The sequence below is a fragment of the Pygoscelis adeliae genome, unplaced genomic scaffold (genome assembly GCF_000699105.1).
Source record: "Pygoscelis adeliae isolate BGI_AS28 unplaced genomic scaffold, ASM69910v1 Scaffold423, whole genome shotgun sequence".
Lineage (NCBI taxonomy): Eukaryota > Metazoa > Chordata > Aves > Sphenisciformes > Spheniscidae > Pygoscelis > Pygoscelis adeliae.
In genome coordinates this window covers 71,656-92,758 of record NW_008824415.1, presented here as the reverse complement: position 1 = coordinate 92,758, position 21,103 = coordinate 71,656, and the positions used below count along the sequence as shown (strand labels likewise).

The following is a 21,103-nucleotide window of genomic DNA, read 5'->3' as shown; positions in this document are numbered from 1 at the left end:
AGACAGCTGTTCTGTATGAGCTCCTGAACCATACAAGCTCTCAGCAAGGGGAACAACACTGCTCTTTTCTGAAGGACCCACAAAGAAAAAAGTAACTTCTTGTTGCTCAGAATGAAAGCATTCTTTTACACATTACTTTGAATTCCGAGGGGCTTCTTCCCTTCAATTCAAGACAGTATAGAAAAGGTCACCTTGGGAACCTAAACCACAGGGACAATATTTTACTGCCCATTTAACAAAGCCCCTGCACTTCTGAAGGCCCTGTAAGGAGCAGGGGACACCGTATCCCACACTGAATTGTTGAGTGGGAGACCAGCACTCAGACACAAAGTCCAGTTCACTTCTGTGCACCCGAAGTCATTTACATCAATGCACACTGGCTATAAAGTGCTCCCATTCTGACTCGATGGCATCTGATACCACCCGTGCTCTGTTTGCGTGGCATCCAGGACAGCACAGCCCTGACCCATGCCTGGGGCTTCCAGAAAATACTCAATGAACACAGCTAGAGGCTAGGGATAACAGGAGCTGAGGGATTTGTCATGAGCTAAGCTCCTGGGAAGCACAGCATCCTCCCACAATGGAAATACCACAGTTAAGGAAGGGAAAGGAGGGCAATAACATCTCTGTGATTATACGGAAGTTAAAACAGGAACTTCTTTTCCAGTGAGGGAGGACAGAGCTCCAGTGAGACTGATTGGTAACTCCGCTGAGCTTTGATATGAAGGTGTTTTGTCAATTAAAGGCCTTCTACAGGTCACAGTACGTTTAGCTTTCTAGATAGGTAGTTCCTCTCCTGCTTCCATCATTGGAAAGTCCCTGCCTAGATAGGTCTATAGCAGGCTCCTCCGGGCACTGAGGCTCTGCACAGCAGTGCTCAGGTAGTTTTACTAGCAACTTGGTCAAGCTTTGCAATGCTGTGTTGTGCAACGGGGAGGTGGACGAGGGAGGGTAGGCAAGGGATGCACAGGGCTTCCCCCAGACTCCAATCCACTTTAAAAGCAGGGGACTTGCAATCACACCTGCCCATCCTCTCTCTCCCCTCAGTCCCCGGAGGGAACAGCACAGGAAGGAGAGAATGAACGTGCTTTTTGCTTAGGGAAAGCCTCCCTGTTTGCTTAATAAATACCTTCCAAAAAGCTTAGCAGCTCTGTAAACATACAAGAGATTTCAATACTTAGTAAAAGTTCATCCTTTTCCCTGAACTCCCAATGACAGAGGCTGGCACTGATCTGTGATTACTGCATATGGGTGGTGTGAGGACCCAGCGGAGTCCAGGAGAGGCTCCCAGGCTCCGCAGGGGCCTGGCAAATAACACTGGGTGTTGAGAAGCCTGCTAAATTTTTAAGTTGATCCATCCGTGCAGCTCTGAGATGAGAATCCTGTCAGTCCTGCAGGAATGTCGCCAGCTCAGAGTGGTCCAGGGAACTGAGAAGTGATGATGGTGACATCCAGGAGAACTTTTTCTGGCAAAGGAGGGACGTGGCAGAGGGCTTTGGCTCTTCAGAACAGTGTCCTTCCCTCTCAGAAGCAGCCTGGTGGTCACTCAGCACAGAAGTACCCAAGGGGAGAGAAAACACAGTGCCAGCCCCATTCTTGCTGCGCCTGGCCAGGGGAGGGGAGACTGCATTTGGGGAGAATACAGCCCCAATGGCTTTAAAACAGGAGAGTGTCCTACAAAAGCAATCCCCATGGAAGTGTGACGAATTGGATCTTGGGCCAGATCCGACATGGTAGTGCAATAGGGCCCAAAGTCTCAATCCGCTCATTTCCAAAACCACTGACACGGTACCAAGGGGGCGATCTGGCCTGGCCCCCTTGCTTCTGTCTATCCAATCCTCGAGCTTCAGAGAATCCACCCCTTCACCCCAGAGGATTCCCTGAAGGAGGGTATCTCACTCCCAAACTCAGCAGGTGCCCTAGGGCAAGAAATCTGCCTCTTAAATGAAATGAGACAGGCTGAGGTAGGGAACGTGCATCTACCTTTAGTGACTCAGACCCTCTTAGTGTAGCAGGCCTCGTGAGGCAATGCTTCTTCTCCCAGCTGCAAGCATGGGACTCGAGCACAATCCATCCTCCAGACACCAGTGTGCGACCACTGTGTCACCCCAGAAGGAATGTTTCCAGCTGTCTCCTCCGATCCGAACTGCCTGATGACCACCTCCTCCAAGTATTATCCCAGCACTCAGCCTACAGGATCAGCTCTCAGAGCTGCACCCCTTTACCCTGCACTAGAGGGCCGAAATCATGAGGTCGTCCTGCTTGGCAGGGCTGGTTACATGCCCAGAGGGGGTGGAAGTCCGGATTTTATCAGTGGCCAGGCACTCCTGGCTGCTCACGCCTGTGGGAGTGATGTCCATGAGTTCTCCGGATGAACTAAGGGGGAAAGAGGGTGAGACAGAGATGCCCGACGAAGGATCTGTTGAGCCTGCAAACAACCTCGGGGGCTTTGGGACTAGGTTGGGTTCATATTGTGCCCTCAACAGGATCTCCTGATCACTGACAGACTTGGGCATCTCTGCAAAGTCACTGGAGCTGTCCGACACCATCATGCAGTAGATGTCCTGGAAGGAGCTGCTTTTGCTATCCAAATTAAAGAGGCTGTCTATGAACTCAGCAAACTCCAGCACTTGGGGACTGGGAACATCAGTGAGCCGTCCGTTCTGGAGGGACAGCTCCTCACGAGGGGCTAAGGAAACGCGGTCCCCCTCACTGCTGGCCCCCTCCTCGCTGCAGCGTCGCTGGGGGGTAGTGCCACCACTGTTGAGCACATTGTCGGGGGGCTGAGTCTCCTGGGAGTGCTTGGAGAGGCTATCAGCAGCCAGCAGCTCTGTCCGCGAGCTGAGGGAAGGGTTCTCCTCAGGGATAACGGGGTCTATATAAAAGCAGTGCGTCTCATCCTTCTCCATGACAGCATGGAGGCTGGGGGAGCCCCGGATGCTCCGAAAACCAGAGGAACGCCTTGAATCAAAGCTATAGATGGATTCATTGTCCGAGAGGCTCTCCATGGTCGCGAGAGGGGCACGACGGTCCTGCAGCTCCACAGACAGGCGTTCCTTTGTATCCAGGAGAAGCAGCTCCACAGGGTCTTTCTGCACAGGAGAAAGTGGCTTTGTCTCATAAAACCCCTCCAAGCTAATTTCAGAATGGGACTTGCTCCTGCAATGAGAAACAGACAACGTGAGGCTGCACCACTCTGCAGAACTGCAAGCGGAACCAAGTCATGGGCACAGAGTTCCTCATACACACTACACTGAGGGCACGTGTTGTTGCTTTAACCAAAGCCATCCACAACTGCAAGAAAACTCTTATCTCTCCGTCCTCCCAGCTGAAAATATTAGGTACAGTTTCTTCCCTCTGCGAACTCAGCTTCTTGCCCTTCTCCCTTTTCTCCTGGCTAAAGGTCTTCCCTCCCGAGCACCATTTTCACTTAGGACCACGGTTCTGTTCCCAGTGAAGCTTGCAGCGCTTCTAACTGAAGTGCCCAAAATCATGGTGCAGTCTCCACACGTGCAGACAAACCCCTCTCTCACCCAACACCTCTGTATTAGAGAGGATTGAGGCAAGAGAGGTTGAAGGAGTAGCCTACAGTTAACCTACTACTTTCTTTCTTCTCGTACTCTGAACCACTCCAGTGTCATGCCTTCCCCTCCTTCTCCATAGTGGCAATCCCTACCTTACTACCAACAAATGCCAGGAGGCTGTTAGAGCATTGCCCGTGACCAATTAGGCTACCATTTCAGGTAGCAGACTTTAAAATAGGTAAAAAAGCAATTTACTCAGCTTAAGACAAGTAAAGATCTTTAGAAAGACCCCAGTCACACTAAGACTTTAAAGGATCAGGCAGGCTCCTCCAGAAAGACACTGTGTCAAAGACACAGGGAAGGAGCTCCCCACACCAGGCACACACAAAACCTGGGATTAGCCGCAGCCAAAGCAACAGCCCTAAAGACAAGAACTTAAGGAAATATCTGGGAAAAGAGCCTGAGCTTGGGAGAGGACTGCTGCACCGGCCAAAAGGACATTACGTATAAGGAAAGGCTTATAAGTTCAGCCAATATTTGATCCCTTTGTAACTTCAATAGAGTAATAGTGATCTGAGAACAGGTTTCAAGAACCCCCAAGAGAGGGAGTCTGACACAGTAAGCTGGCTCTAACCTTGAATTAAACACAACCAACCTACAACTGTTTCCACTCTAGCACCTCCCTTAAGCCTCTCTGCCCTCTCCCTCGTTCCTTTCCCTTTCATATCTCAGAATTCTCCCTCTGCTTTCACTCACCTCAAAGGGAAGCAGCTCCTTGGGTCTGCTCTGGCTATGGCACAGAAACCACCACTCCTCTCCCTGCTGCTTGACCTAGTTTGTCTTCTCAGTCTTATTGTAGCCTTCACAAACGTGGGCCGATCCCTGTTCCTGCTGTTTCATCACAGCTGCGGCTCTGTTTCTAAGCTCTCCTTCACTGTCTCTGACCATTCGCTCTCTCTGTGACAAGAACCTTACCGTTATCATATTATTTGCTGTCTTATCTTTCTTCTAAATTTAAATCTCACTCATGTTATCTCAAGGATACTCAGCTGTCCATCACTGAGCACAGACCATCTCACCCTGCCTCTTCCCACGCACACAGAGCTTCTTGTTGGGTCTCTCTACCTGAAATCTCCATAGAAGTGCTTCCCTTGCAAAGAAATAATCCTCTCCCACCCACAATGCCGTCTTCTGTTTCCACTCACAACTCCCATTTGCTGTCTCTGACTACAAACCATCTTCTTTCTCTCATCTTCCCTGTTTTGTCTGCAAACTTGCCCTATAAAATGCAATTCTGTGATAGAAGCCACGTGTTCCAACTTTGAAATACGTCTTTGCCCACATTTTTATATTTACTTTCTTTGTTTCTTGCAAGTCTGTGGTCCTGCAATGCCTCAAATGTTATCTGAAAATCTGCAAGGAGTCTCTGCCATTTGCTCCTGGAGGAAAGCTGTTTACGTACACCACAAAGAACGAGCTCTTCTCCAAACCACTCCTTTGTATACCTTCTCAGCGTTCCTCCACCTTTTGGCCTTTGCCAGACTACAGTGCTCAGTGATGGTCCGAGCTTTCAGAAAACCACCCCTTCAGCACTCAGAACATGCCTTTTCCCCTCGCCTGCCTTCCACTGGACTGAGCTTCCTGCTCTTGTCCTTCAGAAACAGGACACCAACTGCTCTCCCACGTTCCCAGATTGTCTTGTTTATAAGATTACACAAGTCACATCATAAGTAGCTTTAAATACCTATCTTCTGGTAAGCTTATGGCTTTCAATGCTTCTCAGCTTTTGAGAATCACCATACAGGCTATCTTTGGGCACATAAATCACACAGGCAAACAGAAATTTGGCTGCAAGATTGCAAGCTCTGCCTTTACAACAAACGGGAAAAACCCATTTGTCTCGATAAGGAGAAAAGGAAGTTTCTTCCATACCCTCAACTTCTAGGTTCCCCGACCTTGCTGCACTCAGATTCTTGAGCAACACAAAGGATTTCCCCCCCCCCCCAACATGACACGAGACATACTGAAGCTAGAGTCCCACAAAGGCAGCCCTTGGATCTATCCTTCCCACAAACATTGATCACAACGCCCCAAGAGAAAAAGAGGGCCCACACCTAGAGCCAGCAATCCTTCAAAGAAATCAAGGATATATCCTTACTTAGTACTGCTGTTCCTTCTGTCCACTGTTACGGCTCCAGTTCCGATCTGCACTGAGGGTCCACTAGGCAAGGGCTGACTCTGGAAGATCAATTCTGGGGTGAGATCCACTTCTGTAGGACTCACCATCACTTTGGCTGCAGAAAGTAAAGCTGTTTTCCCCTTGTTATAATTCTCCAAGACCTATTCAAGGCAAGCAGAGGAACAGTAGTGTTTTACTGGGGATGGCAGCTTTGCTGTTCTCAACTCAAGACTTGCAAACTCCTGGATTTGCCTCTGTTTATTACCAATGCCTTCCGCAATTCTGAATATGGCCCCTGGCAAAGCCGGGCTCTTCCAAACCTGTGAAATTATTGAACTGACAGGGCCAAACGGCCAAAAATCCTCAGTGCCATTCACAGGGCTCGTACACTTTGAAATTGGGACTGCCAAAGGGTCTGAAAAATTTGGGAAAATGGAAATGAAGGGAAAGCCGGGAATTTTAGCCATCTCTGCGCTGACAAAGATGGGGGTGGTGGTGGACCTGGCAAACCGAGTGCTGTTACACTGCCCCCAAAGTGATGCGCTTGTCATCCCGGCGAGCCACAGGGTGATGTCAATGAAAGCCCCCGAGCTCCTAGTCCACCCTGAGTGGGAGCCCGGAGTAAAACGGGTCACGGAGCAGTTCCCCCAGGTCTGGGCAAGGAGCAAGCTGGACTGTGGACAGATTGACGCTGTTGTGGCAGCCAAAGGGGCAGATCCCCCTCCTCCGCCGGAGAATCACCATATCAAGGTCTTGAGATAAAGGATTATATCAATGAATTCTGACATACGCTGGGGAGGTGACTGGCAGGATGCTGCCCAGAGCAGCCTTCAGACCAGCAGGGCAGGGGAGGCTTGGCTAAATCTCCACGGTAGGACCGCATGGCTAGGAACTGTAGCTTAGTGGCAGAGATCCATTCTACAACCATTACACATAAGCTCAGTCGCCCTTCAGACTAACAGAGGGGCTGCAGCCGCAGCGTGGAGGACTTCTGTTGCAGCTTGGATTTCACCTGAACTGCGCTCTGTAATGGGCAGCTTCTGAGAGAAGGAACCAAACAACACCCAAGCTCACATTATTATGACATTAAATTTGGAAAGACCACCTAGTCTGGGACTCTGGGTATTGGGTTGGAGATCTACATTCCGTTTCCAGACCTCATCATATTCAACAACTAATAGCTTGTGCATGACTGGTCCAGGGCACAATCTTATTTCCTCCTCCCCTCCAGAGTAAATGGTCTTGTGTATTTAAGCAGCCAGCGCTCCTGGGCAAGGACTACCTATCCTGTGTACATAAAGGCCCATGACAAAGCATTCATTTTATTAGGGCACCCAACTGCCCCTTGATCCTAATTCTCTGTGTTACCTTGTTGAGCCCTTCCATGACCACATACGGGAGGTGTTCATGCAACATCGCCGGCGAGATGATCACTTCATTAAACGCCTTATTGTCGCCCCAGATAGCAAAGTAAGTGGGATCCTCTTGCTCGCAGCAACTGGAAGAGGAGTTGGGATCCAGAGGGGGAAACAGGGAGCAGGGGATGAAAGAGCAGGCCAGTATTTTGGCATGCAAAAGGAAGAAACAGCAGGATGCAGAGACAGAAAAAGCAACAGGAGGAAAAACAGAGGGAGAAGATATTAAAGTACACATGCTACTGCCATTGCTCCAAAACTCTGCGCTAGCCAACAGTGACATGACTATCCTTCTATTCTGACAGCACAGACACAGTCACTGTCACCATAAGACAGCAAGGCAAAAAAATCACCTCCTTCATAGATGGGTTCCTGTCTTCGGGAGTCTTTTCCAAAAGAAAATTTTCACCCCCACCCATGGGCTGGCTCCGCAGCTCTGCTCACACTCACCAGCACTGCTCTGCAGGATGATTGTGCACCACGTGGATGATGCGGCCAGGCGGGTAGAGCGGTGTGCTTGCAGACAGGGCAATAGTCAGATCGCTGGGATGGGTCCAGAGGCGATTACTCGTTACTGAGTTTTCTTCCGTCTCTTCAGGGAGCTCTGACTTGGGTATGCACTTCGTAGCACCCACAATGATTCGCCACTGTCCAACACAAGAGAAAGGAGGGAGAATATTGAGAAGAGAAAAACAAAGAGCAGAGTCATCTCACAAGACACTTGGTAGGTTTAAGCTGAATACCTAATACCAGAAGAGAGAAAAACAGGTCTTGTGCCCTGACTGCTTCAATAACAGACCTAGAGACAAAGATAACCCTGCCCAGAAAAGCTGTTTCTTCCTTTCCCAATTTTAACCTTAGAAATGGCAACGTCTTCGTCCTTTTTTTGTGCTGGAGGTTTTTGTAGAGTTAGGGACCTAGAGCAAGCACCAACTTGTCCACCAACTGGTAACTTAATATCTTCCAGGATAAACAAGGTAGATAGAATCTGAATTTTTAAATGTACAAAAATAAGCAAAAGACTATACAACATAAACAGACAAGAATTCTGTTTAGACCTTTCTTTATGCACTAAAGGAAATTCTAAAAACCCAAAAATTCACCAAAAAACCCGTAAGCCAAAACACAAAACCCATAGAGTGCTAACAAGAAAAATAAATGTAAGCTCAGTTTTCTCCCTCTACAGGTCACTTCTATAGTATTTCACTCCTAAAAATCTTAACATCTTATGTTTTTTCCATCTCAGTGTAATGGTAAAGCAGCCTGGGGAGGAACAACTTTCCACATTTCCTATCTCCAAAACATTAACAGACCGCTTATCCTAGAACAGCACCACCCAGACAGCACACAGCAGTGTCTATAAGCAGACAACCGTTGTACTTCCTAGCCTGTTACCATTTGTTACTGGCCAAGAAAAGCTGCAGTTGGAACACAGACTTCAAAACAGGCTCAGATGAGAAAATTTCCTGCTCAGTTATTTTAGACCTGTGATGGTGAACTTACAGCACGTGAGCCAGAATAATCACGCAGCCTGCAAACAGAGTGCAGCCCTTTGCCCCGACCTCTCTAGCTGCCTTCCAGCTCTTGCCGTCACTCCTCTGGTTACCTAAATAGTAGTCACAGTAGACCTGAGGAGACCTGGAGGGCAGGAGAAGTCTGCAGTATTGCTATGTGACAGAAAGTTTACCATCACTGCTCAGAGACTCACCTTCAGGTGTCTGTTCATCTTTACTCTTACCTTTGGTTTGTTACTTCTTTGAAGAACATCCAGAAGCTGCCGGCGAAATCCCTCCAGCTGAGAGAGACCGATTCTGGAAAAGAAGGTGTGTTTACAATAGCTGGGCAGGGAACAGCAGGCAGGTAACAAGGACGGTAGGGACACACAGCACAGAACAAGAAACTATGCTACGAAAGATACTACAAGAATGCAACAATGCCATAATGCAGATCATTTCAGGGGTGGGTTGTGGCATCACCCAGGACCAGTAACCAGGGTTAAGAGGCCACAGGAAACCATCGTGACAATAAACAAGTATGAAATATAATAGCAGAATCAGATCAGTGAAGACAGATATGAGAGAGGTCAATGAACAGATAAGGAGGGAGATGATGCAAGCACAGAAACAAGTGAGCAAGAAATAAGTATAGGATGACACCAAACAGATAAATTAGAAAGGTGGCACAGAGCTATACGACACCACTAAACAGATTACAGGACGGACAAGATTTTGTCATATGGGTTACCAGAAGGCACATTCAATACCATGTAGTACTTTCCCTCCACTGAATTCTACACATTGTTACAGACAGAAGTGTCACCATTTATCTGAGGTCACACAACAGGGCAGAAGCAAAAGTAAAACCCAGGTTGTCTGGCTCCTAGTCCAATGCCCCGTTCAGCAGAACATGTTCCAGGAGACGATGAGAGGTGAGAAATGCCAAGACACAAGAAATGAGGGAGCTGGTTCAGAGATGAGAGATGATATGGAATAGGTATTCAGGGACAAACAGCACAAAATGAGATGACAGCACATCTAGTTCAGGGCAGAGCGTAAAGAGGTCCGAGATAACACGGGCAACCAGGAAGATGGCATCGACATGTCAGATACCACAACGAGTATAATTACAGAGACAGGATATGCACCCTTTTCTTTCATACAGGCAGCTGAGAGACAGGGAGGGATATGCCTATAAAAAGGTGTGCGAAACACCAATATAGGTGTCCAGGTAAAAGACACAGCAATACAGGTAACTAGGAAGACAAGTAAGAAGCATACAAGGACAGGTAAATGAGGAACCTGGAGACAGAGATGATCTAGGTGTTTCTGATAGGAAACAGGTGACTTTGGTATAGAACAGCAGATACTCATCAAGAAATAGACACTTCTCAACTTGCCTGGGCACTAGATCTTTGCCAAGCACGACTGCAGTCACAAACTCTTTTGAATACTCCATGGCATCCTCACTGGAAGAGAAACAGGACCAAGAAGAAGCAAACAGTGTTTCACTGGCAGCAAACTGCACTTCATTCCCAGTTTGCCACTGTGTCAGAGAGGTTACCGAACAGTGAACCAGGGTCATAAAAACCACAACCCAAGCTGCTCAAGGCTTTTGGGACTTGCACCCTGATAAAGAAAAGCCTGATATTCACATCCCACACCCCAAGCAACATTACCCTGCATACAGCTCTGAACATAATTGGAAAAGGAAGTACTCTAACTCAATGCCTCATAGTCATTTTCCAATAGTTTGGGAACAGCCAGGACAGCAGAAAGGAAGAAGATATTCCGTGCTCCTGAAACGACTTTACAAAGACACTGTAGAACTAAGATGGCCACTTTCTGCAGCAACCTGAGTACCAAGATAAGAGGGAATTAAGGCTTCCACTCTATGAGCTTGCTCTGCAATCAGCTATCTTCCTAGAGACCTTCTTCTGAACCAGCTACCACAGGCAGAAGCTGCATCATTGACCTACATATGATCCTGGGCATGACACACAGTGTGGCAGTCAGAGGCACCTCCTTGAACTCTGAAGCAGTTGAGTTAACACAGCACAGCTTGGCCCAAGCTATCAAGGGATCTTGGGAGTGGACACTGAGCAGAAAGCTGTGAAACTCTCACGAAACATTCTACAGAGCAACTCCTCTCTAGCTGCAGAAGACCAGGGATTACTATCATAACAAGGCATGCCAATATCCAGATTCATTAGTAGGATGGTTTAAAACCCTTGGCTGCTCTCCTGGAGCATGATGCAGTAACTATCACAAGAAGGTTCTGATAATACATAGCTGCTTTCAAGTGCCCCCATGATGTCTGTCACAACTAGAAAGACCTTATCTCACTTCATAGCAATCAAGTGGGATGTTTTTGTTTGGCTGCCATGTAAATAACATGACCAGCAGCTCTGTTCCTATTTACTGTGGGAGGAATTCACCATACCTCTCTTCAGAGATCTCTGAGGCAGCTACCCTAGATTCCCCCTATAGCCGAAGGAGAGAACCAGGCACCCAAGAAGCACAATCCCTCTGACCTATTTTAGGCAGCCACTTTAGAATGACAGAAATCACACCCCAGAAGTGCCAGTTTCTTTGTCAGCTGCAAAAGGAGTCCAAACAACTAGATCAACTGATTTGACTGAATGTAGATGCCTGCATATCTCCCTTACCGTACATCTATTGACAGCAGATGGGGAGAGGACACCCTGGCACCGTGCAGAGAATAAGGAAATTGCACCCTGTCCACTCAACTTGCATTTTCCACTAGTTGGGGTGAAATCAGAGCTATCGCCACAGACAACTAAGCCATAAACCAGAATATTTGGGAGAGCAGCCACCTACCATCATAACCTAAACTCCAAACTATAACACAGAGCAAAGGCTGCCAACAAGCCTCGGCTCCTATAAACTGCCCCTCCATTTTTCTGCATGCTTCTCAGGGCAGAGCCTTGTCTTACTGCTCCTCAAAGCATCACAAACAGGCTCTGATCCAGCTACAACTTCACCCCCCTCTCTCATCAGTCCTCCTGCCCCAACACCTACCTCAGCAGCCCACCTGGGGGAGAATAGGCAAAGCACTTCAGTGATGGGTACTGCGGACGCAAGAGGAAGGACAGGATGGCGGCTGTGCCAGCCCCTAGGGAATGACCAACCACAATCAGGCCATAGTGTTTTGTTCCTCTCCCCTGGAAACAAAAAACAAAACAAGAAGTTGAGGTCAGACTGAAAGGTAAGTCTACAACCCTCAAAAATCTGTCCCTTTCCCCAGCTGAGAGTCTTTCCTATACATGAGCACTCCAGACTCCAGCTAACCAGCTCCTCCACCGATGGGAACTAGTGAGGGTACGTTAGATTTTGAAATGGAAGCAGAGTTCTGGTTTACACTGTTTAGTCTAAGTCACAGTGGCAGTCCCAGCACACTCCTGCCCTGCAATGTTGCTTGTTCTGAAGGGATGCTAGAATTCATTCTCTTCTGGTATCCTCTCCTACATCTCCATCAGTCAGCGTTTGACCTACTGGGTCTTCCCTAAAAGAAAAGAGGCAGGAAGAAAAAGGAAGTGTACACAAACTGTTTTGAGTTCTTTTGGATTTGATATGAGCCTTTTACTCCTCCTCAAATCTGACAGCCTTCTGATAATATTGGGTCCAGGCTCACACATCTGAGGTCTCCTTGGCTCTAGAAATTACTTCGTTTCATTAATTCCACCACTTGTGCAGGCTGAAAAAACAGAAATCCTAACTAGCAGTTTGAACATTAGTTTTCTAAGTCCAGATGCTCTCAACAGCTGGCCACTGCTCAAGTAATTCAGAAACAAAGCTATTCTCTAATGTTTTGTACTGTTCTTGTTATTCAGAGGCTAGAGTGCTAGGCATGGCTTAGAACCTAGAAGTTCACTGAGACAATGTTTGAAAAGTTTCAGTCTTGTTTTTCTGCAGAGCTCTGCCAGTGCCCTGTAGGCTTTACACAGGGAGAGAGAATCCAGCATCCGACTCTCTACAGCCCCAGGTCACCACAGTGATGGCTATACTTGGACTTCTGCAATAAGATGAGAACACACACAGAACATAAGGCCGGGCCACAAGAATGAAAGATCTATCTTTGTGTCATTTTCCTTCTCAAACCACCTCTAAGCCACCACTGTGCCTGTTACAGTCAGTGAGGTGAATGCTGGGGGAGATTTCAGACTTTATACGCCTCACTTGTTACACTTTTTCCCTGAATATCTGTTGCTGGCAACCGTCAGGAACAATGTACTGGGCTAGATGAACCTTTGGTAGGACCTGAGATGGCATTTATGTTCTGGCCATAGCACTTTTTCAGATATTCTTCAGAGTTCAGCTTCAGACAGTACTTAATTTTCTACACACAAGCCCGTTGCTCCATCTCATATTAATCAACCGCTCTCCATCCTTGTGGGTCAGGTCCAGCTAGTTACACTATTTTTCATCCATTAGAAGTTGGACCCACCACACATAAGGCCAGCTTTCAAGCAGGACAGAATATGACACTTATTATCACACAGAGGAGACAACCAAAGTACAGAGCTTCGAACGTCACCGTATCCTTACCAGTCAGGTAGCAACTGAGCTCTATAGGACATCAGGAAAAATTCCTCATGACTAACAGCTCACTTAAGACCAATTTTCACTTTCTGGGCAGAGAGGAATAAAAGCACCATAGAAAGAAGTCCGATGCCTATGTATGTCTCTCTCCCTACATCTACCAAACATCACAAGGCAGACACGTCAGTGTTGACACTCAAGTTTCAGAAAACCATTGAGGCTTTTATCCCTCTTTTCTTTCTCCCTTGAGCTATTGCCAATTTCCCCACGGGCACTGCTCAGGCCAAGGAACTCTCTGGGCATGAGAAAAGGACAGCTGTCTGACAGCAGGGAATCAGGCAGTTCAGAAGCTCCCTCCCCAGTGGGGACAGACTGTGCTATTACTGACATATAAACTAAGGTAAGCTGCTTCCTAACATCTCTTTTGGGTTATCCGATAGCTCTCTATCACAAGAAATGTGCACACAGAGACAGTCAGCACAGCATCCCATTGCTGTCTCCAAAGAGAATCTCCGTAGAGATGGGATTTTAGTTCCTGTTGATTGGTTTTTAATGTTCCCTGTCCTGCATTGCCACCAAATGGGACTTCCTGCCTTAGCTGTGCCTGAGGGAAAAAAAAAGTCAGGAGCTCTGCAGTATTGGTGGTTTCAAAATAAAAAAGCCTTGGGGGAATGAGTAACTAGTTGCCTGTCTGGCAATCCAGAGGGATGGGAATTGAAGGAAGATTTGAGAAATTAGTACAACAGATTCAGGGACATGGAAGTTTCCCCAAAACCAGCGTTTTAGGGAAACGTCGTCTTCTGTATAGCCTGCAAGGATAAAAGAAAACTAATACTCACTAAGTCTCGTCCAAAAGCTTGAGAAAGCACCATTTCTTGCTCCAATTTCTTCTTGATGTACTCAGCAGATAGCACCATTCCCTGAGGGCAAGATGAAGGTAGAACAGGATGTAAACGGTTGCACATCAGCCCCGATCGAAACATCTAGCAGCAACCATACTGCCCTGAATGCAGTGTAAGCTCTAGAGTGCCACACAGCATGTGTCAGGGTCGAGGAAGAATACCCACTCCACATTTAGGAGTAGACTTCATTAGGCACACGTCTTGGCTCACTGATTACCAGGAGCCACAAACTGTTTAGAAGTAATGCCAGTTCTTAAATTAAGGTAATACCCAAAGGCCCTATTCCTGGGCTCACGGTGCAAAGTCTAGGAAAAAAACCAACCAACACAGAACAACCCACTTAAACACAAGGTTGTGTATCTGGTAGTTCAGCAGACACTGGGACCTGCAGTAGAACGGAGAAACAAACTTTGATTTTCTGCACGTCAGTGCCTTACCTGCAAAACTGTACTCTTCCATTTAAATCTGTGAATAAAAGCATGAACTAGCTTAACAGGTTCACAGGGAAAATAATACAAACACCAAGGAACTACTGGAGGGAAAAAGAGGCAGCACTATCTGTATAGGAAGAGTTATTGATGACTGGAGAAGGCAGCAACTATTAAGGGGATTCAGCTGTCAAAGGACATTAAATCACAATTATTGAAGGTTTTTATTCACTAGAAGCTAAGAACTGCTGGAAGATGGGAAACAAGCTGATAGTCTGGTTCTCTGAACACTCTGAAGAGTGTTTCTCCCTCTGTGTAATAATTACAAATGCAGTTGATCTGTTCTAAACAAGCAACTAGAATTTGGTCTGTTGCATAAATTCTTGGTTATGCCTTTACATCAGTTAAATTCAGTGGTAAGCAAGCCTGAACTACAAAGGCTGAACAACAGTGATGTAGTCCAGGGTGAACACGGGTAAACAGAAATCAGCTACTTCTAATTTGGTGACTACAGACCTCAAGTAATTCACACTGCCTGGGTTGGCCAAACACCAGGGAAAATCATCTCCTCTGCTATTTTCCATTACACCCCTACCTGAAAACACTTTAAGTACAAAGCGAACATTATTGAGCACTGTTTAATCTCAGAGACATAAAAGAATTCACGGCCCTCTCAAAAAGCAAAGAAATGTAGAATTTTCAAAGTCCTCCATATCAAACACACCACCAAAACCAATCTGACTACTGAAGAGAAAGAGCAGAACGCAGGTGATTCTGCGGAGCCTGGAAATGGGACATCTGTAATGCCGCCGTCATTATCAAAAAGCAGATGCCATGATACTTCATGCCTGTGTTCAGATCTCTCAGCAGCTAGCCAGCTTCCGCTGCATTCAGAAGAGTCTCCATTTCCCACTCTAATGAGAGGTGAACGGCAGACTACTTACATAAATTTCTAAGATGAATTTAGGATTCTATTTTTGAAAAGCGTGACCTAAATCCATGGTGATATTACTAATGGGCTGTTAGTCAGCCTTTTAGCTATATTTTTGATAATTACAGTATATTCTAATATAGACAGTGATTTTAATATTATGGAATGAGACCACTGCCAAGTTACATTTAGACTTCCCATTAAAGTGGACACTGTTTCATAAGTTTCAAAGGAATATAACTATCTGGGCTTAGTTTTCAAACCTCACATGTAAATAACCAAACAGACTGGAGATCTAGGGAAAGTGAAATGGAAATACTCTGCGTTGCTTTGCAGTTTGAAGGCACGAAACTGCTCTGCGATATTTGAATTGTGTGTGTGAAAACCCACAAAGGGGGTCTATTTGGTAGAGAAAAGAGCTTAAAAGTTATTGCTATTACTGACTGTTCTATCAAACTGGTGAGAGCTGTTATCACGGCTGAGCTTTCAGGGCTTCCTTCTAGCAGCTACTTCTTGTCATCCCGGCCGGCTCAACACCATGAAATAAGCCTCCATAACCATCACCATTTTAGTAGTTTTGTTCCATACAGGTTCAACAGAATTCAGTACGGATCCGTGCCCTTTGTTATAAAAACAGTGGATTTTATTTCAAAAATAGTGAAGCTAGGGGTTTTTTGGCAGTTAATTTCCTCTCCAAATTGTGACAATCCCTTTTTTTTGGCAGGCTAACCTATAAGCCATAGTTACAGCTATGTTTTTTGACCCAAAATAGCTCAGAGACCTAATATATATTTTAACTGTGGCATTCACAGCAACCCAAGCAATCAAACACTTTCAACTGTGGTACCAGTGGAGTGACGAGAAGGCTCATGTAAACATCAAGAGTTTTAATTTGTAGGATGTCTGATCAACACTGCGTGAAGCAGTGACAGGCAGGCTCCGCAGGTGGAGATAACAGGCCACGCCAGACTGCTGGGTGTGTGGGACAGAATCAGCAAGAAAAACAACAGAAATCAAACAACTTACAGGAAGCTCCCGAACAGCCAAGTACTTCTCTCCAAATTAAATGTGTTAGCAAGACATTTCATTTATTTTTGTATTAAAGTTGACTTCTGGACATTAAAAATGCATTAAGACAGACATTTTTAATTTCTATTATCTCCATTAGTTTCTCCCTCAGGAATCAACAGTACACTATTGTCTGAAGATTAATATTGATAATAATTTAAGATAAAGCTGTATTTCTGTACTAGTAACAATCAAAAAAGAGATAGCAAAGGCCAAATAAAAACTCAGTATAGAACAAAGGGAATGATCTGATGAATGATCTTTCACATAAGCCACTGGCATATGAATGTTTTCACATAAAGATCAAAAGAAAAGCCAACTTCTGCAAGGATCTATTACTAGCTTTTCTGCTTCCCTTTGGTTTCCTTTTGCGTTTCTTTCTTTGCATGAACTGTTGATCACACTGATTGTCACTTGTTTTTGTAGTAATTCATTTAGCTCAAAATGACTTTGCACATTCTCATTGACAGCAGACATAACGCTTCAAAAGTGTTAAACAAATAGTAAAGGTTCACGTAGCTAAATATCTGTTATGTGACAAAATACTCCCTCATCTATCTATGCTTCCATCAATGTCCTATGTAACTGCCAGGTTGGTTAACTTTTTCATTTTGGGAGAAACAAAGGAAATACCCATTAGCCAAACAGCAGGTACACAACATTGTTTTCAAAAAGACCCACTCTGGGAGACTTGGAGACCACAAAGCATCCAAACAACACTTTCTTAGGTAACCCCTTCTTTATCAGACCCATATCCAGCTAAGCGTTTGAGTACGCAGTTATCTATCGGCTACTAACGCTCTCCTTCCTAAAGCACAGAGGAGACATTTGGCATTCAGGCAGGACATCACGAATGAAGCAGGAGCTCCCACCTCACGGCTCCCAAGGAGTAACGAGCTCAACATCCCGCCCTGAAGGGACCTGACCAGGTGGATCAGCAGCATCTCCTCTCCCTGAGCAGCAGTGTTCCCAGCAGCTGCTACCTTCCTTCCAACAACCTCCAGTTTGTGGTTTTTCTTTCCCAATCTGGCACTGCATCTTGAGAGGCTGCCAAATTCCTGATCATCTTAAAACTCAGCGTGTGTGTCATTACTTCGCTGGACCAGGGCAAAGGTCAGCTCTGTAGTAAATCGATTTAGTCAGCCCAGTCCCGATCACTAACAGACACACAGTATCAGTCTAATTACACAGATGCAAGCCCTGCCGGCATCCTTTTATGAGGTTCAATGCCCGTCCTGTTGCAACAGAATTTTAAAGGCATTCTCAGGGTTTGACAGCAAATTCTGAAAAGGCCATTGGAAGAAAAAGTAATTTGAATGACTCCAATAATTTTGTTCTAGATCTCTGCAGATGCCTTTTACTGTTTGGTTTTTACTAATTGTATGGTTTTTTTAATTACATAGTGATTTTAACTGTTACAACTAAGGATTTTATTTTAACATCTCAAAGCCATTTCACTGCAATTATGCAACACCCTTCTTAAAAGCACCTCAGGCAATTAAGACCACTTTTTTTTCGGCCTATAATTAAAAAGTCAAAACATTAGAAAAAGAAGCGGGGTTTTTTTTCTTTGGTGTCTGTTTTCTTTTACACACCTTGTGTCCCAGCCACGTTCCATGGTGACCCTCAACCGGAAGGCGCTCTGCATCCCCAGTTAGGTCAGTCAGGGCATCCTGGAAGAAAAGCAGTCACCATGCTTCAGGCAAGTCAAACACCGCGTGCGAGTCAGGAAGGTCTGAGACTCTCCTGAAAGTTTGCCAGGGTGGCCCAAGGGTATGTGAGGCCACCGCAGAGTGCACTTACTTTTGGAGACAGAGTTCCTCGGATACTAATGACCACCTTCTTCTTATCATGGTCCACAGCCACATAGAAAGGCGTTTCATAAACCTGGAAAAGATCCACTACTGTAACAATGAGGTGAGACATTCCTGTTTAATTATTCTCCTGCTCAGGGAAAAGGAGGCAGAGCAGCCTGACAGGTTATGCCTTATGGGTAAGCACTCCTCTGAATGATCTGATTTTTGGCAGTAGCAAGTATTTCTGTCCAAGCAGCAGATTTCTTGATGGAGAGATAGGATGGGAAGCTCTGGGGTCAGAAAAAGGCTTAAGTTCCCTTCTTTGTACCACTACACCTCGAAACACGTAAATCCCATTAGGAAGGGCCTTAGGAGCATGCCCCAAATATGAAGGGGGTAGCAGAGTCTCCTTACTGCATCATGGCAAGATGTGTAAACAATGTCCACTGAGGTCATATTCTCATCCAAGAAGTGGCGCCGGATGGCAATGGCATTGCAGCCACAGCAGTTATCCTCTTCAATGGTGACACTAGGTGCATAGCGGGGACGTGAAGGACAGAGACAGCAACATCTGCAGAAGAAGAAAATAGCTTTGAGGAAGAGAGGAACATGGAAGAGACTGCTTTAGAGTGGAACGCCTAAGAGATAAGGGACAGACAGATCCTGCATGCCACACTGGCCTCATCTCAACAGCAGTGATTTCCTTCGCTTGTAGGAGCTCTTGCACAAAACAGCACACAACTCACGTTTCAGCATCAAAAAGGGGCACTGGGATCAGATGTAGTTTTCCTTCTGAGCACCAGAGAGAGCTACAGTGCAACCAGTCCCCGAGGAATCAATGCGTGGCGGGGCTGGGATCTCTCCTCAAAGGATACTACGCTTCATGGCACAGTCCTACATTGCTTTGACACACAAAGCAGCTAGCGTTTACTGAGAACTAGATCTATTTATAACAAAAAAGAAAACAGGTCTAGAACCATTCCAGAACAAAAACAGAAGCACAGATTTTTTTTTCCTTCTTTCCCTTATGAGACACTTCACAACTAAAAGTACTTAAAAGGAAGTATATTCCTCCCAATAAGTTCAGCACAGAAGTTGCCTGTATAAGTGCAAAAAGCTCAACCCCAAAGAGAATCTGATAACAGCATTATAGCAGCTGAAAGCAAACATTTAAAACAACGCAATCCTGAACTGAACTACAGCATTGCTACCATGAGGTGAGCGCTATACAGCATGGCAGAAAAACAATTAGTCAGAGAAAACACAGCACAAACTCTGGCCAAGTCTTGCCGATGCTTTAATAAAGACCCAAATGTCAGCTCCCTGCATATCTGGGCTTGCCGATAAATCCGATTTCTGAGCTCCAAGACAGCTATTTTGACTCAGAGTGAAAGCAGTCTTGCGCCAGATGAGTTCTTTCTGCTAGCTGTTCAAACTGCACAGGACTGGCACGATCCTTAGTGCACCAGAGAGGATAGAGCATAGGACAGTCTGGTTTATTTAACAAGACAAGCAGATAAGCAACTGTAAGGAAGAGACTGAGGAGAAAGACATTGGAGTATGAAGGCAAAGCTACTGAGAGATGGAAAGAAAAAGCATGAGAAAGGAAAAGAAAGAAGAGAAGAGGAGGAAGAATAGAGGGGTGATGAAGAGAGCAACCTGGTGAAAGAAAGGAGAATTCTAAACATGGGAGAAACAGAAGGGAAAAGGGAAGAAGAGAAGGCAGAGTGATAGACAGGATGGCCACTCACGAGCAGGATCTGGCCAGGCGACAGAGTCCACATGTGGGCTTCCTCATCAGGTATATGGGCCAGCCATAGGCAGCCAGGGCAAACAGCATGTAGTAACACACCTCTTTGTACCGCTGCATCTCTTGCTGAAAGAGACAAGAGACTCACTAAAGGTCTTATTCTCTTTTAGATAGTGAGTTTTTCTACTGTTTCCCTTTTTCCATCATAGACACATGCACCCTTCTTTCCGAGCATCAGCCTTCTCTCAGCACCAGCAGAACAGCACTGTCAGCATTTCCAGGTGACTGCAGGAGAGCAAGCTGCTTATGCTGGGCAAGATCCTCTCCCTCCCAAGAACAGCTCAGTATAGCTATGCCGGTTTTCCCGAGCGGAGGGGCCCCGCTAGCTGTTTAACAAAGCTAGAAGTCAGTTCTAGAGAAATTCTCCTCCGTGTATCAAACACCCTGCTGCAAAGGAAGGTCATCCTCTGCGGGTTTTGCCCCACCCTGCCCTAGCTGAGGAGAAGATAAACTAGTTTAAGTCCCAAGAAGATGAGCTCTCTAAATATACTGCTTTCACATAGTCACAGGCCATAAGGAAGATGCCCAGAGAGGACCATAAAGCCAGTCTGGGGCCACATGCCGCAGTGCTGTCTTCTATAAGCTCTGCTGACGACATCTCTCCCCACACACCTATTCAGGAGAGACAGGCTGAACGCGAGCAGGATGTATTAAACACAACGCAGTACAGCACAGCTGCAAGCAGGTTAATCACAGAATCACTTGATCAGAGATGCTGGGATGGGGTCAGTCTTGCCTCTCTTGCGGCAATATCATCTAATCAAGGGGAGTGAATACAGTTTGCCCAATGAAGGGCTGCAATAGCAGCATGCTGGAAGAAAAGCCAAGCTTAATTCACAGAGAACAGAACGGACTGCAGCCATCTCCATCCTGAGAACTGCTGACAATCAGCCCCAGGGAGGAAGGCTCCATCTCGCTCCAGGCAGCTCCCTGCCCTTATCAAGATGGAGCCCTGCCTGCTGGGCTCCGTGAGCTCTGCTGGTGGTACTTC

The 21,103-nt window shown here is 46.1% G+C and overlaps 1 protein-coding gene across 1 annotated transcript in view; it reads right to left on the bottom strand.

Moving 5' to 3' along the window:
- Positions 1–2,231: 2,231 nt before the first annotated feature.
- The window catches only part of DAGLA (diacylglycerol lipase, alpha), a 32,441-nt gene continuing 13,569 nt past the window's right edge, over positions 2,232–21,103 (bottom strand). The window contains exons 8-19 of the mRNA XM_009320869.1: positions 20,054–20,178; positions 18,717–18,873; positions 18,310–18,393; positions 18,102–18,179; positions 14,017–14,097; positions 11,657–11,799; positions 10,015–10,083; positions 8,857–8,929; positions 7,569–7,765; positions 7,072–7,201; positions 5,683–5,864; positions 2,232–3,159 (exon numbers count right to left, since the gene is read on the bottom strand). Of these exons, the coding sequence (XP_009319144.1) occupies positions 2,232–3,159; positions 5,683–5,864; positions 7,072–7,201; positions 7,569–7,765; positions 8,857–8,929; positions 10,015–10,083; positions 11,657–11,799; positions 14,017–14,097; positions 18,102–18,179; positions 18,310–18,393; positions 18,717–18,873; positions 20,054–20,178 (2,247 nt within the window). The remainder of the gene's footprint in view (positions 3,160–5,682; positions 5,865–7,071; positions 7,202–7,568; positions 7,766–8,856; positions 8,930–10,014; positions 10,084–11,656; positions 11,800–14,016; positions 14,098–18,101; positions 18,180–18,309; positions 18,394–18,716; positions 18,874–20,053; positions 20,179–21,103) is intronic.